The sequence below is a fragment of the Phyllobates terribilis genome, unplaced genomic scaffold (assembly GCF_046119375.1).
Source record: "Phyllobates terribilis strain yellow unplaced genomic scaffold, ASM4611937v1 Scaffold_9__5_contigs__length_417890890, whole genome shotgun sequence".
NCBI classification, from domain to species: Eukaryota; Metazoa; Chordata; class Amphibia; order Anura; family Dendrobatidae; genus Phyllobates; species Phyllobates terribilis.
Window position 1 is genome coordinate 187,978,896 of NW_027362769.1, and position 27,235 is coordinate 188,006,130.

At 54.2% G+C, this 27,235-nt stretch overlaps 1 protein-coding gene across 1 annotated transcript in view; it reads left to right on the forward strand.

The window, feature by feature from the left end:
- Window positions 1-12,643: 12,643 nt before the first annotated feature.
- Window positions 12,644-27,235, forward strand: part of SEC22A (SEC22 homolog A, vesicle trafficking protein) — a 30,732-nt gene continuing 16,140 nt past the window's right edge. Inside the window, exons 1-3 of the mRNA XM_073647524.1 lie at window positions 12,644-12,789; window positions 25,255-25,455; window positions 26,132-26,295. Of these exons, the coding sequence (XP_073503625.1) occupies window positions 25,274-25,455; window positions 26,132-26,295 (346 nt within the window). The 5' untranslated portion in view covers window positions 12,644-12,789; window positions 25,255-25,273. The remainder of the gene's footprint in view (window positions 12,790-25,254; window positions 25,456-26,131; window positions 26,296-27,235) is intronic.

The following is a 27,235-nucleotide window of genomic DNA, read 5'->3' on the forward strand; positions in this document are numbered from 1 at the left end:
TAATTGGCAATAATTTCCATCTATTGTCTATCCCATTTGCACAACAGCATGTGAAATTGATTGTCAATCAGTGTTGCCTCCTAAGTGGACAGTTTGATTCCACAGAAGTTTCATTTACTTGGAGTTAGATTCTGTTGTTTAAGTGTTATTTTTTTTGAGCAGTGTATATATATATTATGCAATGGGGGAAATAAGTATTTGATTCCTTGGCGTTTTTGTAAGTTTGTCCACTGACAGACATGAACAGTCTATAATTTTAAGGGTAGGTTAAATTTAAAATTGAGAGATAGAATATCCAAAAAATCAAGAAAAACATTAAAGACAGCTGTCTTACATAGTCGCCTGTATAAAAGACTCCGGTCCACAGACTCAATTAATCAGTCAGGCTCTAACCTCTACAACATGGGCAAGACCAAAGAACTTTCTAAGGATGTCAGGGACAAGATCATAGACCTTCACAAAGCTGGAATGGGCTACAAAACCATAAGTAAGACGCTGGGTGAGAAGGAGACAACTGTTGGTGCAATAGTAAGAAAATGGAAGAAATACAAAATGACTGTCAATCGACATTGATCTGGGGCACCATGCAAAATCTCACCTCGTGGGGTATCCTTGATCATGAGGAAGGTGAGAGATCAGCCTAAAACTACACGGGGGAACTTGTTAATGATCTCAAGGCAGCTGGGACCACAGTCCCCAAGAAAACCATTGGTAACACATTACGCCTTAAAGGTTTAAAACCCTGCAGTGCCCGCAAGGTCCCCCGGCTCCAGAAGGCTCATGTGCAGCCCGTCTGAAGTTTGCCAATGAACACCTGGATGATTCTAAGTTATTGGGAGAAGGTGCTGTGGTCAGATGAGACAAAAATTTACCTCTTTGGCATTAACTCCACTTGCTGTGTTTGGAGGAAGAAGAAGGATGAGTACAACCCTAAGAACATAGTCCCAATCGTGAAGCATGGTGGGGGAAACATTATACTTTGGGGGTGCTTTTTTGCAAAGGGGACAAGACGACTGCACCGTACTGAAGGGAAGATGGATGGGGTCATGTATCGCGAGATTTTGGCCAACAACCTCCTTCCCTCAGTAAGAGCATTGAAGATGGGTCATGGCTGGGTCTTCCAGCAAGACAATGACCCAAAACATACAGCCAAGGCAACACAGGAGTGGCTCAAAAAGAAGCACAGTAAGGTCGTGGAGTGGCCTAGCCAGTCTCCAGACCTTAATCCCATAGAAAACTTATGTAGGGAGTTGAAGCTCCGAGTTGCCAAGCGACAGCCTCAAAATCTGAATGATTTAGAGATGATCTGCAAAGAGGAGTGGACCAAAACTCCTCCTGACATGTGCGCAACCCTCATCATCAACTACAAACAACCTCTGACTGCTGTGCTGCCAACAAGGGTTTTGCCACCAAGTATTAACCCCTTTACAGCCTGTGACGTATTAGTACGCACAGGCTGTAATCCCCCAGTTCAGTGAGGGTTCCGGCGCTGAGCCCGCACTGAACCAGGCACATGTCAGCTGATTATTACAGCTAACATGTGCCCGCAACAGCAGCGGGTGGAATCGCGATCCACCCATGGCTGTTAACATGTTAAATGCCGCTGTCAATCTCTGACAGCTGCATTTAACAGCGCCGCGCCGGAAGCGCGTCACTTACCCCGCCCATCGGTGACCCAGTCACGTGATCGCGGGTCACCGATGGGTGGTCATGACAACCCTGGGTCTGCAGCAGACTCCAGTGGTTGCCATGAGCTGGTCGCTATGAGCGCCACCTAGTGGTCGGCGCTCATAGCACAGGACCATTTCTGCTACATACAGGTGATCTGCTGATCATCTGTATGTAGCAGAGGCGATCAGACAAGTGCTGCTTCTTGTCTCCTATGGAGACTATATAAGCAAGCAAAAAGTGAAAAAAATATGTTTTTAAAAAAATTAAAAATATATAAATGTTTAAATCACCCCCCTTTCGCCCCATTCAAAATAAAATAATAAAAAAAAAACCCCACATACACATATTTGGTATCGCCGCATTCAGAATCGCCCGATCTATCAATCTAAAAAAAGAATTAATCCGGTCGGTAAACAGCGTAACGAGAAAAAAATTCGAAACGCCAGAATTACGTTTTTTGGTCACCGCAACATTGCAATAAAATGCAATAATGCGCGATAAAAACATTGGATCTACCCCAAAATGGTACCAATAAAAACTTCAGCCCGGCGCGCAAAAAATAAGCCCTCACCCGGCCCCAGATCTTGAAAAATGGAGACGCTACGGGTCCTGGAAAATGGCGCCATTTTTTTTTTTTACCAAACTTTGGAATTTTTTTTCACCACTTAAATAAAAAAGAACATGTACATGTTTGGTGTCTCGTAATGACCTGGAGAATAATAATGGCCGGTCAGTTTTAGCATTCAGTAAACTTGGTAAAAAAAAATAAAAAAAAACATCTGTGGTATTGCACTTTTTTGCAATTTCACCGCACTTGGAATTTTTTGTTTTCCCGTACACGATATGGTAAAACTAGTAATGTCGTTGAAAAGTACAACTCGTCCTGCAAAAAATAAGCCCTCACACGGCCATATTGACCAAAAAATAAAAACGCTCTGGGAACAAGGGGAGCAAAAAACGAAAATGCAAAAACGGAAAATCCCAGGGTTGCGAAGGGGTTAAGTGTTGTTTGCCAGAGGGATCAAATACTTATTTCTCACTGCAAAATGCAAATAAATGTATCTAATTTATACAATGTGATTTTCTTGATTTTTTGGGGGGATATTCTATCTCTCAATGTTAAAATTAACCTACCCTTAAAATTACATAGAATAAAAAGGAAAGAAAGAAAGAAAACTACTAAACCTGATGTCACGGAAATGACTCAAAGCTTTGGCGGAGGGGATACTCCTCAAGAAAACAGAATTACAGCAAGCTGTACCTGCCAGGACTGACAAAGGACCCAACTCTGCATTTTATTAGCTCAGTTACACCCACATACCTCCCCTTGATGAGCTCAATGTGAGGGCTGGTTGTGAGATGTGCTAGGTCTGTTAGAATTGTATTAGATTCCCAATTTACAGGATATCTTTGCCCCTGCGGGTCCCAGGTGGTAGATATTGTCATCATGTTTCTGATTGCGATTTTACCTTCTATAGAGATTGTAACATACCTGGCGGCGTCCTTGCATAGTGGTCCATCTCCCACTGTGCAAGAGCGCGCACTTGATCTCCAGTCCAGAATGTCTCTCTGGCTTCCCTCCATGCTGTCTGTTTGTGTCTGTTTCTGCTGCTTAAGGGCGGCGCCCGATCACTTCCTGCTTTTTGTACCTGCTGTGGGTCACACCCCTTGTGCGTCCTCAGCCTATTGCTGTCTGTCACCTGGTATATAGCTCAGCTGCTCCCATCTATTCCTGCCTGAGCATAGTGTTTCTTTCAGTGTGTGCTCGCACGCTGAAGGTGCCAGGTCCCGCTCCTGTATCTTGTCTGTCCTGTCTGAACACGCTCCTAGCCTGTTCCTCCCGCCTTCTAGGGGCCGATTACCTAGACCTGTTCCTGTATCTTGTCTGTCCTGTCTGAACACGCTCCTAGCCTGTTCCTCCCGCCTTCTAGGGGCCGATTACCTAGACCTGTTCCTGTATCTTGTCTGTCCTGTCTGAACACGCTCCTTGCCTGCTCGTCCCGCCTCTCTGGGGGCCGTATTCCCAGACCCGCTCCTGTATCCCGCTGCAGTGTCGGTCTCCTCCGTACACTCAGTTCCAGTCTGAACTCTCTCCTATCCTTTACCTGTTTTGCCTCTATGTCCGTTCCTTTCTTTTTTTTGCAGAGTCTGAACTTGTACCTAACTCCTGCTTGTTGTCTCTGTACTCCCATTTGTGGTCCACTCGTTACTTCACTGCAAGTACCCTGTGGGTATCTGGCTCTGCCTTTCTCTTCCTGTCTGTTCCGTGTGAACAGAGCCCAGTCCCCCCTTCTCTGCCTTGCTCACCGCTCCGGCGGTTCTAGCCTGCTCTGACTCCTTTGCTTACCGCTCCGGCGGTTCTAGCCTGCTCTGACTCCTTTGCTTACCGCTCCGGCGGTTCTAGCCTGCTCTGACTCCTTTGCTCACCGCTCCGGCGGTTCTAGCCTGCTCTGACTCCTTTGCTCACCGCTCCGGCGGTTCTAGCCTGCTCTGACTCCTTTGCTCACCGCTCCGGCGGTTCTAGCTTGCTCTGACTCCTTTGCTCACCGCTCCGGCGGTTCTAGCCTGCTCTGACTCCTTTGCTCACCGCTCCGGCGGTTCTAGCCTGCTCTGACTCCTTTGCTCACCGCTCCGGCGGTTCTAGCCTGCTCTGACTCCTTTGCTCACCGCTCCGGCGGTTCTAGCCTGCTCTGACTCCTTTGCTCACCGCTCCGGCGGTTCTAGCCTGCTCTGACTCCTTTGCTCACCGCTCCGGCGGTTCTAGCCTGCTCTGACTCCTTTGCTCACCGCTCCGGCGGTTCTAGCCTGCTCTGACTCCTTTGCTCACCGCTCCGGCGGTTCTAGCCTGCTCTGACTCCTTTGCTCACCGCTCCGGCGGTTCTAGCCTGCTCTGACTCCTTTGCTCACCGCTCCGGCGGTTCTAGCCTGCTCTGACTCCTTTGCTCACCGCTCCGGCGGTTCTAGCCTGCTCTGACTCCTTTGCTTACCGCTCCGGCGGTTCTGGCCTGCTCTGACCCTTTTGCTCGCTGCTCCGGCAGCCTTGCTCCGCTCTGACCCTTTTGCTCACTGCTCCAGCAGTCTTGCTCCACTCTTGCTCACCGCTCCAGGCGGCCTCGTCCTGCTTTACTCTTGTTCACTGCTCCGGCAGTCTAGCTCAGCTCTGACCCTTTGCTCACCGCTCCTGGCGGCCTTGTCCTGCTCTGCTCTTGCTCACCGCTCCAGGCGGTCTTGTCCTACCCTGTTCTCGCTCATCTCTCTGGGCGGCCTCACTCTGCTGTGTTTGTCCGCCACATCTGTGGTTCTGTTCCTGAGTCCCAGTGTGTACTGGGTCCTATCCCGCCAGTGTCCCTACCTGCTAGTGCCTTCCTTTCTGTACTCTAGCTGTGCTCGCCTGTACCCCTCTGCCTGTATTGTTCCTGAGTCCCAGTGTGTACTGGGTCCTATCCCGCCTGTGTTCCTACCTGCTAGTGCCTCCCTGTCTGCACTCTAGCTGTGCTTGCCTGTACCCCCCTGCCTGCATACCCGCCTGCCCGCATACCAGTCGTGCCTGCCTATACCCACCAGTCTGTGCGCCAGCCTAACCAGTCTGTTCCTGTATTCCCCTGTGTGGGTCAACAGCCGTGTCCGGGGTCTGTCCTGGAGTAGCACCTGGTCCCTCTGCTCGGTTCCTCCTTGGTGCACTGGCGTCGTATGCCGTCGTGCGACCCTGGTCGGATCGGGTGAATACCTAGTTACGCCCCTCCAGGCATTCACTCTCCGGCATGGTCCAGTGGAATCACACGCACACGCCGCTCAGCCCGGGCGTGTGCATTACAGCATGCTCAGGCCATGGTTCCCGTTGAGCCCCACGGCCTTCGCTCTCTGAGAAGTTTTCCAGCGAATACATGCATTAAAATAAATAAATAATTTTTTTTTTCCCTTTAGCTGAGTTTCAGGCGAATTACGCACCCGTCCAGATGGATCTATCTGCTCTCGTTCCTGCGGATCCGCCACGTTACAATGGGGATCCAAGACAGAGTCGTGCATTTGTGGAGCAATGCATGCTACACTTCAAGTTCTACCCTCTATGTTTTCCCACCGATCGGGTTAAGGTGGCATTCATTATGTCTTACCTGGCGGGTGATGCCTTGGAATGGATCAACCCCCTATATGAAACACAGGATCCGATCCTCCTGGACCTAATGGCCTTCCTGGTGGCCTTTCTAATGGTCTTCGATGATCCTAACCCGGAGGCTCCTGCTGAAGCTTCACTTCCCAATATCCCGGAGCAGCCCCAATGGGTAATGTGTGTGGGTAGCGCAATAGTCCTCCAGCCTAATGAGACTACTGCCCACCCAGAATCCTCTCAGGGTGACTACGCTTTCCGGAATACTTCTCCCAACCTCAAGAGGCAGTCCAGACGTGCTAGACATAGAGGCAAGCCGTCACGCCAGGGTCTGTCCTCCCTGAGACCTCCTGACCCCAACCTTGAAGTCCCTACTGAAGCTTCATCTCCCTGTATCCCGGAGAAGCCCCAGCGGGTAATGTGCGTGAGTAATGCACCAGTTTTCCTGCCCGAAGAGACTTCTGCCCATCCAGACTCCACACAGGGGAACTTCCTGCACCCGGCATCAGATGCTTCACCCACTTTAACCGGTGTGCATGTCCAAGGATGCTCCAAAGCTGTGGTTACCTCAGAGTCTGTGCACCTCTACTACCTGGCGGAGGACCCCCTGTTGCCTCCTGAATCCTCCGGGATACCACTCGATGACAAATGGAGAGAGACTTCTCTACACCCGGTACTCGATACTTTGTCCGCTTCGTCCTGTGAGCCTGACAATGGGTACTCCGAAGCAGAGGTTACTCCCGAGTCTCTACACCCCTCCGACCAGGCGGGGGACCTCCAGTTGTCTCCAGAACCCTTCGGGGTGCTACCTGGAAGTGAAAGGACAGAGACTCTCCTATACTCTGTACCTGATATCTCGCTCGCTTCGTCCACTGAGTCCAACCTAGTGTACTCTGAAGCAGAGGTTACCCATGAGTCTCTACACCCCTCTGACCAGGCGGAGGACCTCCAGTTGTCTCCAGAACCCTTCGGGGTGCCACCTGGTGGTGAATGGACAGAGACTTTCCTATATCCTGGATCTGATACCTCGCTTGCTTCGTCAAGTGAGTCCGACCTAGTGTACTCTGAAGCAGAGGTTACCCGTGAGTCTCTACACCCCTCTGACCAGGCGGAGGACCGCCAGTTGTCTCCAGAACCCTTCGGGGTGCCACCTGGTGGTGAATGGACAGAGACTTTCCTATACTCGGTACCTGATACCTCGCCTGCTTTGTCCAGTGAGTCCGACCTAGTGTACTCTGAAGCAGATGTTTTCTCTGAGCCTCTGCACTCTTCTGACCCGGCGGAGGACCTCCAGTTGTTTCCTGAATCCTCCGGGGTACCACCAGATAACAAAGAGACAGTGACTTTTCCTCATTATGTACCTGATAACCCGTCTATTTCTTCCTGTGAGGTTGACAAGATGTACCTCGAAGCAGAGATTACCCCCAAGTCTCTGTCCCCCTCCAACCCGGTGGAGGACTTCCAGTTGTCTCCTGTACCCTCTGGGGTGCCAACTGAAAATATGTGGAGAGAGACTTCCTTGTGTGCTGTTCCTGGTACTCCACCCGTTTCGTCTGTTGCTAAGGATGGCTGGATGGGAGGTAGCATCCTAGCTAACCAGAGGAGACCAGTTTTTCCGGTGGACAGTGGAAGTGATCTCTTCGAAGTGAAGAATTGGCCCTCGAATTCCCTGCGGAAGATTCTGGCAGGCCTGAAGAAGAGGGGGCGTAAGGGGGGGGGTACTGTAACATACCTGGCGGCGTCCTTGCATAGTGGTCCATCTCCCACTGTGCAAGAGCGCGTACTTGATCTCCAGTCCAGAATGTCTCTCTGGCTTCCCTCCATGCTGTCTGTTTGTCTGTTTCTGCTGCTTAAGGGCGGCGCCCGATCGCTTCCTGCTTTTTGTACCTGCTGTGGGTCACACCCCTTGTGCGTCCTCAGCCTATTGCTGTCTGTCACCTGGTATATAGCTCAGCTGCTCCCATCTATTCCTGCCTGAGCATAGTGTTTCTTTCAGTGTGTGCTCGCACGCTGAAGGTGCCAGGTCCCGCTCCTGTATCTTGTCTGTCCTGTCTGAACACGCTCCTAGCCTGTTCCTCCAGCCTTCTAGGGGCCGATTACCTAGACCTGTTCCTGTATCTTGTCTGTCCTGTCTGAACACGCTCCTTGCCTGCTCGTCCCGCCTCTCTGGGGGCCGTATTCCCAGACCCGCTCCTGTATCCCGCTGCAGTGTCGGTCTCCTCCGTACACTCAGTTCCAGTCTGAACTCTCTCCTATCCTTTACCTGTTTTGCCTCTATGTCCGTTCCTTTCTTTTTTTTGCAGAGTCTGAACTTGTACCTAACTCCTGCTTGTTGTCTCTGTACTCCCATTTGTGGTCCACTCGTTACTTCACTGCAAGTACCCTGTGGGTATCTGGCTCTGCCTTTCTCTTCCTGTCTGTTCCGTGTGAACAGAGCCCAGTCCCCCCTTCTCTGCCTTGCTCACCGCTCCGGCGGTTCTAGCCTGCTCTGACTCCTTTGCTCACCGCTCCGGCGGTTCTAGCCTGCTCTGACTCCTTTGCTCACCGCTCCGGCGGTTCTAGCCTGCTCTGACTCCTTTGCTCACCGCTCCGGCGGTTCTAGCCTGCTCTGACTCCTTTGCTCACCGCTCCGGCGGTTCTAGCCTGCTCTGACTCCTTTGCTCACCGCTCCGGCGGTTCTAGCCTGCTCTGACTCCTTTGCTCACCGCTCCGGCGGTTCTAGCCTGCTCTGACTCCTTTGCTCACCGCTCCGGCGGTTCTAGCCTGCTCTGACTCCTTTGCTCACCGCTCTGGCGGTTCTAGCCTGCTCTGACTCCTTTGCTCACCGCTCTGGCGGTTCTAGCCTGCTCTGACTCCTTTGCTCACCGCTCCGGCGGTTCTAGCCTGCTCTGACTCCTTTGCTCACCGCTCCGGCGGTTCTAGCCTGCTCTGACTCCTTTGCTTACCGCTCCGGCGGTTCTGGCCTGCTCTGACCCTTTTGCTCGCCGCTCCGGCAGCCTTGCTCCGCTCTGACCCTTTTGCTCACTGCTCCGGCAGTCTCGCTCCGCTCTTATCCTTTTGCTCACTGCTCCGGCAGTCTTGCTCCACTCTTGCTCACCGCTCCAGGCGGCCTCGTCCTGCTTTACTCTTGTTCACTGCTCCGGCAGTCTAGCTCAGCTCTGACCCTTTGCTCACCGCTCCTGGCGGCCTTGTCCTGCTCTGCTCTTGCTCACCGCTCCAGGCGGTCTTGTCCTGCCCTGTTCTCGCTCATCTCTCTGGGCGGCCTCACTCTGCTGTGTTTGTCCGCCACATCTGTGGTTCTGTTCCTGAGTCCCAGTGTGTACTGGGTCCTATCCCGCCAGTGTCCCTACCTTCTAGTGCCTTCCTTTCTGTACTCTAGCTGTGCTCGCCTGTACCCCTCTGCCTGTATTGTTCCTGAGTCCCAGTGTGTACTGGGTCCTATCCCGCCTGTGTTCCTACCTGCTAGTGCCTCCCTGTCTGCACTCTAGCTGTGCTTGCCTGTACCCCCCTGCCTGCATACCAGTCGTGCCTGCCTATACCCACCAGTCTGTGCGCCAGCCTAACCAGTCTGTTCCTGTATTCCCCTGTGTGGGTCAACAGCCGTGTCCGGGGTCTGTCCTGGAGTAGCACCTGGTCCCTCTGCTCGGTTCCTCCTTGGTGCACTGGCGGCGTATGCCGTCGTGCGACCCTGGTCGGATCGGGTGAATACCTAGTTACGCCCCTCCAGGCATTCACTCTCCGGCACGGTCCAGTGGAATCACACGCACACGCCGCTCAGCCCGGGCGTGTGCATTACAGAGATGAAACATGGCATGGATAGCACCATCCTCTGGACCAATATTAAGTTGGAGGGGTTCTGCCGGCCTTCCGGTGATGTGAGTGAATGAGTTATGTTTGTCCCTTCACTATGACACCGAAAATATATATCTCATAAATATCTGATTGATGCAAACCCCAACATTCATCATTCACCACTGGCTCCAAAGTGTCTCCGAACAGTGCTTTGATCAGAGGAAGCGCAATCCCTGGGAAGTGCCCTACTCCAGCCTGTGTAAACGAATCTCAGTCTTGGTGTCTTTTTCCCAGAGCAAATCTCCTGTGGGCATTACATGTTCACTACAGGAGGCCCCTACTTCAATGGAGGCTGAAGAGTCCGCTCTCTCACTTCCCCAGTTATAATTAGCCTCTCTCTTCCCCAGCTATAATCCCATATGTTCAATGAGAGGGTGATATGTCCCCTCTCTGGAGTTGTCATAGATTTTATTTTTTCTCTGACACCTCCCATTTTCAGAGGTAGCATGGGAGACTATCTCATGGCTCAACCTTCCTGGATCCCACAATACTCTCTGCTTCTTGGACTCGGAGATGGGCTTCTTGGTAAGGTCACTCAGCTCCTCTAGACAGGCCTTTATGAGTAGTGCAGTCTGAAACTCCGCGATGTTAAGGTCCCAACCTCACAGGAACCCTCTGGGACCTGCGCGGGGTCCGTAACTGGTCCTGTTACCCCGCTGAATGATGAGGGTTCAAAAGGCGGCGCGTTACCTGCATCCGGGGTTCGCTTACTCCTCGCACCCCAATTCAGGAAAACCCAGGCCATCAGTAAGGGGCGGTGAAAACCCCCAATCCCAGTCAGGACATCCCAGGGATAAGTTCTTCAGGGAATACAAACTTAGGGCGGATGAGGGTTCATTCTACGCCGGTGTCCTGGAGCCCCACAGTGACTGTGTCACCCCCAATAACCAGTTGCAAGTTTTCACGGGCCTCCCAACCGTACCACCCACAAAAAAGGATTGCCACAGTAGGCCCCTGGGCCTCGGATGTGGGAATTCTCTTCTGCGTCTCCAGGCAGTTGAGGCTGTGGCCAGTTCGGTTGCAGGTATAGCACCGGCGGGCGTCAGATGCAGGATGGGTGCTGGAAGATGAGGCAGGACCTCCTGATGACCAGCTTCCAGGGGCATTATGTGTCTGCTTACCCCCTTTCCAGCTGGCGACGGCTGACTTCCACACCTCAGGTATATGGTTGGCCCCTATCTTGGATCTTTTCATACCTAACATACCGGACTTTCAGCATCTCCCACTCGCAGACCACCTCCTCATGGCCTGTTTGATGGCCTCATATTCTCCATCATGTTCTCGAGAGAGAGCAGCAAACACCTCCAGAGCTTTGCCTCGGATCCCTGGGTTACATATCAGGCCCACTGGTCATCAGGCAGGCGGTACTGTCTGCAGGCCTTTTCAAACCCCCTCAAAAATGTGTCCAGATCCGCGTCCTTGTCCATGACGGGAAAATACTCGGGACAGGGTTTAAAAGATGTGGACATTACTGGATTGTTCAGTGGGGTAGATGGCTCCTTCTGGAGTCGGATTAACTCCAGCTGGTGCTCGTGCTTGGCTTGGGCCTGTCACTAAACTTTGATGCTCAGCAAACTCGCTCAGCCTGGGCCTGCTGCTCTGCAAACTCATGCTCCGCGTTCTTGTAGCACAAGATGCATCAGCATTTGAGGGTCACGTCCTTCCAGTTGCTGCAGAATGAGTGGCAAGCAAGAGTCCATCCCACACTGGGAGCTATGGCTGCTGCTGCCCCCTGCCCATCCAGTAGGACAGTTCGGGAACCGGATCCACAACTGGGCATCTTGGTACTCCTCTGGTCCTGGGCTCTGGTGCCACATCGTGTTGGTGCCTGGCATCATCCTCCACCAAGGCAAAGGTCAACATCTCTTTAGTCTTGTCTGACCCATCGAGACCTCGCTCCTCACACAAACGCATCAGCACAACTTTCTCGTGTGTCTTATAAGCAGCTGTCATCTTAACAGTTCATCGCGGTGACGTCGCGTCCTCCCCGTATTTTGCCGCGGCGAAGTCGCGTCCTCCCCGCATTTTGCCGCGGCGACGTCGCGCCCTCCCCGCATTTTGCCGCGGCGACGTCGCGCCCTCCCCGCATTTTGCCGCGGCGACGTCGCGCCCTCCCCGCATTTTGCCGCGGCGACGTCGCGCCCTCCCCGCATTTTGCCGCGGCGACGTCGCGCCCTCCCCGCATTTTGCCGCGGTGACATCGCGTCCTCCCCGTATTTTGCTGCGGTGACGTCGCGCCCTCCCCTGTATTTTCCTGCGGTGACGTCGCGCCCTCTCCGTATTTTGCCGCGGTGACGTCGCGTCCTCTCCGTATTTTGCCGCGGTGACGTCGCGTCCTCCCCGTATTTTGCCGCGGTGACGTCACATCCTCTCCGTATTTTGCCACAGAGACGTCACGTCCTCTCCGTATTTTGCCGCGGTGACGTCACATCCTCTCCGTATTTTGCTGCGGTGACGTCACATCCTCTCCGTATTTTGCCGCGGTGACGTCGCGTCCTCCCCGTATTTGGCCGCGGCGACGTCGCGTCCTCCCCGTATTTTGCCGCGGTGACGTCGCGTCCTCTCCGTATTTTGCCGCGGTGACGTCGCGTCCTCCCCGTATTTTGCCGCGGTGACGTCACGTCCTCCCCGTATTTTGCCGCGGTGACGTCGCGTCCTCCCCGTAATTTGCCGCGGTGACGTCGCGTCCTCCCCGTGTCTGGCGGCCGGGGCTGTGGAGTCGGAGTCGGTGTCCATTTTCATGGAGTCGGAGTTGGAATCGGAGTCGGAGGTTTGGTTTACCAACTCCACAGCCCTGCTGGCGGCCGTGACGTGATCATTGCTGAAGTGTAAAGTATGGAGGACGGCCGCAAGCTCTGAGGAGCGGAGGCTTTATTCCCGTCACATCCTCCATCGCTGATGACGTCTCGGTCCTGAGGTAAATCACTGTCCGTCCTCTCCATATTGGGCTGAAGAGGAATGTACCGTCTGCCGTAAAGCGTCTCCCGGCCTGCACGACCAAAGTCACGTGATCAATACACGGCCACGTGTCCAGTCCGCTGACGCTGTCGGCATGGTGACCAACATCTCCGCTCCCAGCATGCAGCGCGCAGGACACGTCACGTACGAGGCAGAGAGGCCTGAACCGGCGGCGGAGACCGGGGAGAGACGGGACCCGGGAGGTGAGAGAGTACAGGAACCCAGTGTGAACAGCGGCAGAGGGGGAACCGCATCACACACGGCACACACTACAGAGACTACAACCCCCGTCACACACTACAGAGACTACAACCCCCGTCACACACTACAGAGACTACAACCCCCGTCACACACTACAGAGACTACAACCCCCGTCACACACTACAGAGACTACAACCCCCGTCACACACTACAAAGACTACAACCCCGTCACACACTACAGAGACTACAACCCCCGTCACACACTACAGAGACTACAACCCCCGTCACACACTACAGAGACTACAACCCCCGTCACACACTACAGAGACTACAACCCCCGTCACGCACTACAGAGACTACAACCCCCGTCACACACTACAGAGACTACAACCCCCGTCACACACTACAGAGACTACAACCCCCGTCACGCACTACAGAGACTACAACCCCCGTCACGCACTACAGAGACTACAACCCCCGTCACGCACTACAGAGACTACAACCCCCGTCACGCACTACAGAGACTACAACCCCCGTCACGCACTACAGAGACTACAACCCCCGTCACACACTACAGAGACTACAACCCCCGTCACGCACTACAGAGACTACAACCCCCGTCACGCACTACAGAGACTACAACCCCCGTCACGCACTACAGAGACTACAACCCCCGTCACGCACTACAGAGACTACAACCCCCGTCACGCACTACAGAGACTACAACCCCCGTCACGCACTACAGAGACTACAACCCCCGTCACGCACTACAGAGACTACAACCCCCGTCACGCACTACAGAGACTACAACCCCCGTCACGCACTACAGAGACTACAACCCCCGTCACGCACTACAGAGACTACAACCCCCGTCACGCACTACAGAGACTACAACCCCCGTCACGCACTACAGAGACTACAACCCCCGTCACGCACTACAGAGACTACAACCCCCGTCACGCACTACAGAGACTACAACCCCCGTCACGCACTACAGAGACTACAACCCCCGTCACGCACTACAGAGACTACAACCCCCGTCACGCACTACAGAGACTACAACCCCCGTCACGCACTACAGAGACTACAACCCCCGTCACGCACTACAGAGACTACAACCCCCGTCACGCACTACAGAGACTACAACCCCCGTCACGCACTACAGAGACTACAACCCCCGTCACGCACTACAGAGACTACAACCCCCGTCACGCACTACAGAGACTACAACCCCCGTCACGCACTACAGAGACTACAACCCCCGTCACGCACTACAGAGACTACAACCCCCGTCACGCACTACAGAGACTACAACCCCCGTCACGCACTACAGAGACTACAACCCCCGTCACGCACTACAGAGACTACAACCCCCGTCACGCACTACAGAGACTACAACCCCCGTCACGCACTACAGAGACTACAACCCCCGTCACGCACTACAGAGACTACAACCCCCGTCACGCACTACAGAGACTACAACCCCCGTCACGCACTACAGAGACTACAACCCCGTCACGCACTACAGAGACTACAACCCCCGTCACGCACTACAGAGACTACAACCCCCGTCACGCACTACAGAGACTACAACCCCCGTCACGCACTACAGAGACTACAACCCCCGTCACGCACTACAGAGACTACAACCCCCGTCACGCACTACAGAGACTACAACCCCCGTCACGCACTACAGAGACTACAACCCCCGTCACGCACTACAGAGACTACAACCCCCGTCACGCACTACAGAGACTACAACCCCCGTCACGCACTACAGAGACTACAACCCCCGTCACGCACTACAGAGACTACAACCCCCGTCACGCACTACAGAGACTACAACCCCCGTCACGCACTACAGAGACTACAACCCCCGTCACGCACTACAGAGACTACAACCCCCGTCACGCACTACAGAGACTACAACCCCCGTCACGCACTACAGAGACTACAACCCCCGTCACGCACTACAGAGACTACAACCCCCGTCACGCACTACAGAGACTACAACCCCCGTCACGCACTACAGAGACTACAACCCCCGTCACGCACTACAGAGACTACAACCCCCGTCACGCACTACAGAGACTACAACCCCCGTCACGCACTACAGAGACTACAACCCCCGTCACGCACTACAGAGACTACAACCCCCGTCACGCACTACAGAGACTACAACCCCCGTCACGCACTACAGAGACTACAACCCCCGTCACGCACTACAGAGACTACAACCCCCGTCACGCACTACAGAGACTACAACCCCCGTCACGCACTACAGAGACTACAACCCCCGTCACGCACTACAGAGACTACAACCCCCGTCACGCACTACAGAGACTACAACCCCCGTCACGCACTACAGAGACTACAACCCCCGTCACGCACTACAGAGACTACAACCCCCGTCACGCACTACAGAGACTACAACCCCCGTCACGCACTACAGAGACTACAACCCCCGTCACGCACTACAGAGACTACAACCCCCGTCACGCACTACAGAGACTACAACCCCCGTCACGCACTACAGAGACTACAACCCCCGTCACGCACTACAGAGACTACAACCCCCGTCACGCACTACAGAGACTACAACCCCCGTCACGCACTACAGAGACTACAACCCCCGTCACGCACTACAGAGACTACAACCCCCGTCACGCACTACAGAGACTACAACCCCCGTCACGCACTACAGAGACTACAACCCCCGTCACGCACTACAGAGACTACAACCCCCGTCACGCACTACAGAGACTACAACCCCCGTCACGCACTACAGAGACTACAACCCCCGTCACGCACTACAGAGACTACAACCCCCGTCACGCACTACAGAGACTACAACCCCCGTCACGCACTACAGAGACTACAACCCCCGTCACGCACTACAGAGACTACAACCCCCGTCACGCACTACAGAGACTACAACCCCCGTCACGCACTACAGAGACTACAACCCCCGTCACGCACTACAGAGACTACAACCCCCGTCACGCACTACAGAGACTACAACCCCCGTCACGCACTACAGAGACTACAACCCCCGTCACGCACTACAGAGACTACAACCCCCGTCACGCACTACAGAGACTACAACCCCCGTCACGCACTACAGAGACTACAACCCCCGTCACGCACTACAGAGACTACAACCCCCGTCACGCACTACAGAGACTACAACCCCCGTCACGCACTACAGAGACTACAACCCCCGTCACGCACTACAGAGACTACAACCCCCGTCACGCACTACAGAGACTACAACTCCCGTCACGCACTACAGAGACTACAACCCCGTCACGCACTACAGAGACTACAACCCCCGTCACGCACTACAGAGACTACAACCCCCGTCACACACTACAGAGACTACAACCCCCGTCACACACTACAGAGACTACAACCCCCGTCACACACTACAGAGACTACAACCCCCGTCACACACTACAGAGACTACAACCCCCGTCACACACTACAGAGACTACAACCCCCGTCACACACTACAGAGACTACAACCCCCGTCACACACTACAGAGACTACAACCCCCGTCACACACTACAGAGACTACAACCCCCGTCACACACTACAGAGACTACAACCCCCGTCACACACTACAGAGACTACAACCCCCGTCACACACTACAGAGACTACAACCCCCGTCACACACTACAGAGACTACAACCCCCGTCACACACTACAGAGACTACAACCCCCGTCACACACTACAAAGACTACAACCCCCGTCACACACTACAAAGACTACAACCCCCGTCACACACTACAGAGACTACAACCCCCGTCACACACTACAGAGACTACAACCCCCGTCACACACTACAGAGACTACAACCCCCGTCACACACTACAGAGACTACAACCCCCGTCACACACTACAGAGACTACAACCCATGTCACACACTACAGAGACTACAACCCATGTCACACACTACAGAGACTACAACCCATGTCACACACTACAGAGACTACAACCCATGTCACACACTACAGAGACTACAACCCCCATCACACACTACAGAGACTACAACCCCCGTCACACACGCACACTACAGAGACTACAACCCCTGTCACACACTACAAAGACTACAACCCCCGTCACACACTACAGAGACTACAACCCCGTCACACACTACAAAGACTACAACCCCCGTCACACACTACAAAGACTACAACCCCCGTCACACACTACAGAGACTACAACCCCCGTCACACACTACAGAGACTACAACCCCCGTCACACACTACAGAGACTACAACCCCCGTCACACACTACAGAGACTACAACTCCCGTCACACACGCACACTACAGAGACTACAACCCCCGTCACACACTACAAAGACTACAACCCCCGTCACACACTACAAAGACTACAACCCCCGTCACACACTACAGAGACTACAACCCATGTCACACACTACAAAGACTACAACCCCCGTCACACACTACAGAGACTACAACCCATGTCACACACTACAAAGACTACAACCCCCGTCACACACACACTACAGAGACTACAACCCCCGTCACACACACACTACAGAGACTACAACCCCCGTCACACACGCACTACAAAGACTACAACCCCCGTCACACACGCACACTACAGAGACTACAACCCCCGTCACACACTACGGAGACTACAACCCCCGTCACACACGCACACTACAGAGACTACAACCCCCGTCACACACGCACACTACAGAGACTACAACCCCCGTCACACACGCACACTACAGAGACTACAACCCCCGTCACACGCACTACAGAGACTACAACCCCCGTCACACACGCACACACTACAGAGACTACAACCCCCGTCACACACACACACACTACAGAGACTACAACCCCCGTCACACACGCACTACAGAGACTACAACCCCCGTCACACACACACACTACAGAGACTACAACCCCCGTCACACACGCACTACAAAGACTACAACCCCCGTCACACACGCACACTACAGAGACTACAACCCCCGTCACACACGCACACTACAGAGACTACAACCCCCGTCACACACTACGGAGACTACAACCCCCGTCACACACGCACACTACAGAGACTACAACCCCCGTCACACACGCACACTACAGAGACTACAACCCCCGTCACACACGCACACTACAGAGACTACAACCCCCGTCACACACGCACACTACAGAGACTACAACCCCCGTCACACACGCACACTACAGAGACTACAACCCCCGTCACACACGCACACTACAGAGACTACAACCCCCGTCACACACGCACACTACAGAGACTACAACCCCCGTCACACGCACTACAGAGACTACAACCCCCGTCACACACGCACACTACAGAGACTACAACCCCCGTCACACACGCACACTACAGAGACTACAACCCCCGTCACACACGCACACTACAGAGACTACAACCCCCTTCACACACGCACACTACAGAGACTACAACCCCCGTCACACACGCACACTACAGAGACTACAACCCCCGTCACACGCACTACAGAGACTACAACCCCCGTCACACACGCACACTACAGAGACTACAACCCCCGTCACACACGCACACTACAGAGACTACAACCCCCGTCACACACGCACACTACAGAGACTACAACCCCCGTCACACACGCACACTACAGAGACTACAACCCCCGTCACACACGCACACTACAGAGACTACAACCCCCGTCACACACGCACACTACAGAGACTACAACCCCCGTCACACACGCACACTACAGAGACTACAACCCCCGTCACACACGCACACTACAGAGACTACAACCCCCGTCACACACGCACACTACAGAGACTACAACCCCCGACACACACGCACTACAGAGACTACAACCCCCGTCACACACACGCACTACAGAGACTACAACCCCCGTCACACACACGCACTACAGAGACTACAACCCCCGTCACACACACGCACTACAGAGACTACAACCCCCGTCACACACACGCACTACAGAGACTACAACCCCCGTCACACACACGCACTACAGAGACTACAACCCCCGTCACACACTACAGAGACTACAACCCCCGTCACACACTACAGAGACTACAACCCCCGTCACACACGCACACTACGGAGACTACAACCCCCGTCACACACGCACACTACAGAGACTACAACCCCCGTCACACACGCACACTACGGAGACTACAACCCCCGTCACACACGCACACTACGGAGACTACAACCCCCGTCACACACGCACACTACGGAGACTACAACCCCCGTCACACACGCACACTACGGAGACTACAACCCCCGTCACACGCACTACAGAGACTACAACCCCCGTCACACACGCGCACTACAGAGACTACAACCCCCGTCACACACGCGCACTACAGAGACTACAACCCCCGTCACACACGCGCACTACAGAGACTACAACCCCCGTCACACACGCGCACTACAGAGACTACAACCCCCGTCACACACGCGCACTACAGAGACTACAACCCCCGTCACACACGCGCACTACAGAGACTACAACCCCCGTCACACACGCGCACTACAGAGACTACAACCCCCGTCACACACGCGCACTACAGAGACTACAACCCCCGTCACACACGCACACTACAGAGACTACAACCCCCGTCACACACGCACACTACAGAGACTACAACCCCCGTCACACACGCACACTACAGAGACTACAACCCCCGTCACACACTACAGAGACTACAACCCCCGTCACACACGCACTACAGAGACTACAACACCGTCACACACTACAGAGACTACAACCCCCGTCACACACGCACACTACAGAGACTACAACCCCCGTCACACGCACACTACAGAGACTACAACCCCCGTCACACGCACTAGAGACTACAACCCCCGTCACACGCACTAGAGACTACAACCCCCGTCACACGCACTACAGAGACTACAACCCCCGTCACATACGCACACTACAGAGACTACAACCCCCGTCACATACGCACACTACAGAGACTACAACCCCCGTCACACACGCACACTACAGAGACTACAACCCCCGTCACACACGCACACTACAGAGACTACAACCCCCGTCACACACGCACACTACAGAGACTGCAACCCCCGTCACACACGCACACTACAGAGACTGCAACCCCCGTCACACACGCACTACAGAGACTACAACCCCCGTCACACACGCACTACAGAGACTACAACCCCCGTCACACACTACAGAGACTACAACCCCCGTCACACACGCACTACAGAGACTACAACCCCCGTCACACACTACAGAGACTACAACCCCCGTCACACACGCACTACAGAGACTACAACCCCCGTCACACACTACAGAGACTACAACCCCCGTCACACACGCACTACAGAGACTACAACCCCCGTCACACACGCACTACAGAGACTACAACCCCCGTCACACACGCACTACAGAGACTACAACCCCCGTCACACACGCACTACAGAGACTACAACCCCCGTCACACACGCACTACAGAGACTACAACCCCCGTCACACACGCACTACAGAGACTACAACCCCCGTCACACACGCACTACAGAGACTACAACCCCCGTCACACACGCACTACAGAGACTACAACCCCCGTCACACACGCACTACAGAGACTACAACCCCCGTCACACACGCACTACAGAGACTACAACCCCCGTCACACACGCACTACAGAGACTACAACCCCCGTCACACACGCACTACAGAGACTACAACCCCCGTCACACACGCACTACAGAGACTACAACCCCCGTCACACACGCACTACAGAGACTACAACCCCCGTCACACACGCACTACAGAGACTACAACCCCCGTCACACACGCACTACAGAGACTACAACCCCCGTCACACACGCACTACAGAGACTACAACCCCCGTCACACACGCACTACAGAGACTACAACCCCCGTCACACACGCACTACAGAGACTACAACCCCCGTCACACACGCACTACAGAGACTACAACCCCCGTCACACACGCACTACAGAGACTACAACCCCCGTCACACACGCACTACAGAGACTACAACCCCCGTCGCACGCTACAGAGACTACAACCCCCGTCGCACGCTACAGAGACTACAACCCCCGTCGCACGCTACAGAGACTACAACCCCCGTCGCACGCTACAGAGACTACAACCCCCGTCGCACGCTACAGAGACTACAACCCCCGTCACACACACACTACAGAGACTACAACCCCCGTCGCACGCTACAGAGACTACAACCCCCGTCGCACGCTACAGAGACTACAACCCCCGTCGCACGCTACAGAGACTACAACCCCCGTCGCACGCTACAGAGACTACAACCCCCGTCGCACGCTACAGAGACTACAACCCCCGTCACACACTACAGAGACTACAACCCCCGTCACACACGCACTACAGAGACTACAACCCCCGTCACACACGCACATTACAGAGACTACAACCCCCGTCACACACACACTACAGAGACTACAACCCCCGTCACACACGCACACTACAGAGACTACAACCCCTGTAACACACGCACACTACAGAGACTACAACCCCCGTCACACACGCACACTACAGAGACTTCAACCCACCCCCCGTCACACACGCACACTACAGAGATTACAACCCCCCCCCGTCACACACTACAGAGACTACAACCCCCCCCGTCACACACGCACACTACAGAGACTACAACCCCCCCCCCCGTCACACACGCACACTACAGAGACTTCAACCCACCCCCCGTCACACACGCGCACTACAGAGACTACAACCCCCGTCACACACACACTACAGAGACTACAACCCCCGTCACACACGCACACTACAGAGACTACAACCCCTGTAACACACGCACACTACAGAGACTACAACCCCCGTCACACACGCACTACAGAGACTACAACCCCCGTCACACACTACAGAGACTACAACCCCCGTCACACACTACAGAGACTACAACCCCCGTCACACACTACAGAGACTACAACCCCCGTCACACACTACAGAGACTACAACCCCCGTCACACACGCACACTACAGAGACTACAACCCCCCGTCACACACGCACACTACAGAGACTACAACCCCCCCCGTCACACACGCACACTACAGAGACTACAACCCCCCCCCGTCACACACGCACACTACAGAGACTACAACCCCCCCGTCACACACGCACACTACAGAGACTACAACCCCCCCCCGTCACACACACACACACTACAGAGACTACAGCCGCCATCATGCCCCGAATGTATAGACAGGCTGTCCCCTGCTGGGTGCGGTTGAGCGAGGGGACAGACGCCTCCAGACCACTGTGTGCGGATCGTGCGCCCGGCACGGTGTCATTAGGTGGAATCACTTTCATGGCTTCTCCATCGCTGCAGTGATGTCTGGAAGCCGCGGATCGTAGTCCTGGCACGTACATCGCTCGCTCCGCGGGCACAAGCAATCTGTTCTCCTCCAGCTGGGGAGAGGCAGTGTGTTTCGGGGATGAGGGCATGCTGGAAGCTGTAGTTCCACAGCACTGGGCGACACAGACTGCTGCTGCCCCGAGGTCTGCGCTGATGGAGCATTAGTATCTGCTGCTGCTCCCGACCTCCTGCTGCACAGCGAAAGCCCCCTAAACATCGCAATACAATATTCCCCGAGCTCCGGGCGCAGAGCGTCGCACTCAGCAGAATGTTTCACCTTATGTGTGGATGTATACTCTGCAGACTGTATACAATTGTAACAAACCCTCAGCTGTGAGAAGTCATTGGTCTGGACAGGTTTTCCACTTTTGGATATGAGCAAAAATATGTTTCCAATCAGTGTCAGCTAGCAGGAATCTTCAGAAAGCTGCAGAGCCTCGCAGTGACGTATCGGGCTGCAGAGCTTCGCGGTGACGTATCGGGCTGCGGAGCCTCGCGGTGACGTATCGGGCGGCGGAGCTTCGCGGTGACGTATCGGGCGGCGGAGCTTCGCGGTGACGTATCGGGCGGCGGAGCTTCGCGGTGACGTATCGGGCGGCGGAGCTTCGCGGTGACGTATCGGGCTGCGGAGGAGCTTCACTCCACATAGGATTTTTTTGCGCCACTCATCCGAGATCCCGGCTCAGCCGACGAGCGCTCCACCCTCCCCCGCTGCTCTCTACCTGGGGCCGATCTCCAAACATCTGCCACATTCCCGCTCTGTCAGTCACTCGCCATCGCCGTTCTGCTCACGGCATCTTTTTTTTTTTCTCATTTTGCCTTTATTGTCTTTTTTTTTTTTTCAAACTTTTTCTGCAGTTCATTAAATCGTCTTCTGTGGAGTTTGAGTTATTAATGTCGCATTAATGGGAACTCCGGCAAGATGAGCCGAGATTTCACCAGATAAAATCCTCTTCTTCAGCCAAAATCACAGACTATAAAAGAGCAATTTACAGCGCTCGTATCTCATCTCTACCGGAGAGTAACGAGCCCCGCAAATCCATCACCAAAGAGGAGGATGGGGGTTGTACCTGCAGATCAGAAAGTAGTGATCGTAGGGAACAGAGCGGAACGTACACCGCAGTCAGCATCCACCTGGCCTGAAATGGCTGATAACAGGGAGTAATAGATTGTAGTCTCCTGTCCTACAGTCACCTCCCCCAGTAATGGCTGATAACAGGGAGTAATAGATTGTAGTCTCCTGTCCTACAGTCTCCTCCCCCAGTAATGGCTGATAACAGGGAGTAATAGATTGTAGACTCCTGTCCTATAGTCTCCTCCAGTAATGGCTGATAACAGGGAGTAATAGATTGTAGTCTCCTGTCCTACAGTCACCTCCCCCAATAATGGCTGATAACAGGGAGTAATAGATTGTAGTCTCCTCTCCTACAGTCACCTCCCCCAATAATGGCTGATAACAGGGAGTAATAGATTGTAGTCTCCTCTCCTACAGTCACCTCCCCCAATAATGGCTGATAACAGGGAGTAATACATTGTAGTCTCCTGTCCTACAGTCACCTCCCCCAGTAATGGCTGATAACAGGGAGTAATAGATTGTAGTCTCCTGTCCTACAGTCGCCTCCCCCAGTAATGGCTGATAACAGGGAGTAATAGATTGTAGTCTCCTGTCCTACAGTCACCTCCCCCAGTAATGGCTGATAACAGGGAGTAATAGATTGTAGTCTCCTGTCCTACAGTCTCCTCCCCCAGTAATGGCTGATAACAGGGAGTAATAGATTGTAGTCTCCTGTCCTACAGTCTCCTCCCCCAGTAATGGCTGATAACAGGGAGTAATAGATTGTAGTCTCCTCTCCTACAGTCACCTCCCCCAATAATGGCTGATAACAGGGAGTAATACATTGTAGTCTCATGTCCTACAGTCACCTCCCCCAGTAATGGCTGATAACAGGGAGTAATAGATTGTAGTCTCCTGTCCTACAGTCGCCTCCCCCAGTAATGGCTGATAACAGGGAGTAATAGATTGTAGTCTCCTCTCCTACAGTCTCCTCCCTCAGTAATGGCTGATAACAGGGAGTAATAGATTGTAGTCTCCTGTCCTACAGTCTCCTCCCCCAGTAATGGCTGATAACAGGGAGTAATAGATTGTAGTCTCCTCTCCTACAGTCTCCTCCCTCAGTAATGGCTGATAACAGGGAGTAATAGATTGTAGTCTCCTCTCCTACAGTCTCCTCCCCCAGTAATGGCTGATAACAGGGAGTAATAGATTGTAGTCTCCTCTCCTACAGTCACCTCCCCCAGTAATGGCTGATAACAGGGAGTAATAGATTGTAGTCTCCTCTCCTACAGTCTCCTCCCCCAGTAATGGCTGATAACAGGGAGTAATAGATTGTAGTCTCCTGTCCTACAGTCTCCTCCCCCAGTAATGGCTGATAACAGGGAGTAATAGATTGTAGTCTCCTCTCCTACAGTCTCCTCCCCCAGTAATGGCTGATAACAGGGAGTAATAGATTGTAGTCTCCTGTCCTACAGTCTCCTCCCCCAGTAATGGCTGATAACAGGGAGTAATAGATTGTAGTCTCCTCTCCTACAGTCTCCTCCCCCAGTAATGGCTGATAACAGGGAGTATCTAGGGGGCGCTGTCAGACTCGGGGCAGATCCCCTGTTAGCTGCTGTATGTGAGCGCTGCTCCGGGGTGACCTCCTGCTCCTGATAGAACTGATGCTGTGGCACAGACGTCTGCGTTTCACTCCGAGGAGGTTCTGTTGCTTTGTATTCTTTTTAGAAAATACATTATATCCCTTCTTGCAGCAGAGATAACGGGGGCCCCAAACCCTGAGGGTCCCGGCCACAGAGGCAGCGTTATATCTGGGCTCACCCCTGCGGTCAGTGATGTCACTCCGTTTGTATTGCTCTGAGTGATGTCATCCGTCACATGACTGCGGTGTAGCCATAGGAGGCTTATTATAGCAGCCGCAGTCATGTGACCTGTGATCGTTAACCCTCTGTGCTCTTTCTCTGTCCCTACAGACCACAGACACTGTTGGAAATGTCCGTCATCCTGTTTGCCTCTGTGGTCCGAGCAAGAGATGGACTCCCACTATCTGCCTCCACTGACCACGAGCAAAACCTGTCCGTGCAGGAGACCAAGAAATATCTGAAGGTGCTGTCCCGAAAAGTGGAGCAGCTCCCGGACCGCTGCACCATGAAGAGAGGCCCTCACCACGTCCAGTGAGTAGCCGGCTGCTGCGAGCCCTGCATGTGCCCGGGGCCCCAGCTCCTGCAACCACCTGGGGCCACATGTCTCATAAGAGACTATGGGAATGATACCATGCAGGTGAATGAGGTTTCTGCCTCGTCTTCACCCGCAGCAGAAACCTCTACTTGGATTTAGGACGTCTCGCTCAATAGAAAAATCCACCGTGAAGCGGAGATGGTCCCAGGAGTGACGGGACGTGGCTGCAGATCCGTGGCATGTCCATGGCTGAAGTGTGTACAGCACCAGGGGTCGGGTTTATCCCAGACAGACGTGTAACAGATGCAGGGCCCCATGTAGGGCCCCACCGCCTCCACATCGGGGTTCTCCCTTCCTGCTCTCTGACTGGCGCCTCGGCCTCATGTTCAGGTATAAGGAACACGGCCAAGTAACTGCGGTCAGAAAGCCGCAACAAGGGAACCCCGGTGATCGCTGCCCTCCTTAGCTGTCGGCTGCTCCTGGTCTGGTCAATGACTAGTTTCCGGTGTGTAAGTGCAGCTGTGCAGTATCGTCAGTTATATTGGTGGTCTCCCAACTGCAGCCCCCCAGTGTGCAGTGGTTGGGGCATGCTGGGAGTTGTAGTTTGGCATCTTATCCTCGGGTCGCAGATCGCTGCTCACTATTTACCCGCGGTGCCTCGTGTAATTGCAGCTTCATCAGCTCGCTGGGCGTCAGCTACATGATGTTGTGTTCGGAGCATTACCCCGGCGTCCTCGCCTTCTGCTTCCTGGACGAGCTGCAGAGGGAGTTCATCAGCACCTACCAGATGGGTCACATCAACGCCGCCATCCGGCCGTACTCCTTCATCGAGTTCGGTGAGTGCCTGATCGAGTGACGGGTGCTCCTCTGTTGGGGAGGTGACGGGTGCTCCTCTGTGGGGGAGGTGACGGGTGCTCCTCTGTGGGGGAGGTGACGGGTGCTCCTCTGTGGGGGAGGTGACAGGTGCTCCTCTGTGGGGGAGGTGACGGGTGCTCCTCTGTGGGGGGAGGTGACGGGTGCTCCTCTGTGGGGGGGAGGTGACGGGTGCTCCTCTGTGGGGGGAGGTGACGGGTGCTCCTCTGGGGGGAGGTGACGGGTGCTCCTCTGTGGGGGGAGGTGACGGGTGCTCCTCTGTGGGGGGAGGTGACGGGTGCTCCTCTGTGGGGGGAGGTGACGGGTGCTCCTCTGTGGGGGGAGGTGACGGGGGGCTGTGCTCATTGGTGGGGGAAGAGGGAGGGGGAGAGAGGGTCTCTGCTCTTTGGGGGGGAGAGGGGGGCAGGAGCAGCGCTGGCAGCGGACCCCAGCTCCTGCTGCATTGTGGGGGACGCAGTTTTTCTGAAAGACACTCCCTTAGTGAATCTCTGAATGTCATTCTTGTGTGATCAGTGTGTACTGGTGAACGCAGCTTTAGATGTGACTGGAGTATAACATGTTCTGAACTCTGCTGAGCAGTTTGTACAGATTTAGTGACTGGTGTATATAATCCGGAGCTGCGCTCACATTTCTGCATCTTACTCTGATATTAACCCTTCAGTGACGCTACTCCAGGGAGAATAAAATATTTGTGAGGTGACGTCTGCGAGGACGGAGCAGGGAACAAGCTGCAGGGCGGGCGGACGAGGCTGCGCTTAGGTCTGAATTGGAGCCTTCTTTATGAATCCCATCAAATGGTAGAAAGTCGAGCGACTCAATGTGATATTCCTGCTTGATAAATGGCCGATACCATCACAGTCACTAGGGCGGCCCGGCGCCGTGTGTGTCCATCATACGACTGAT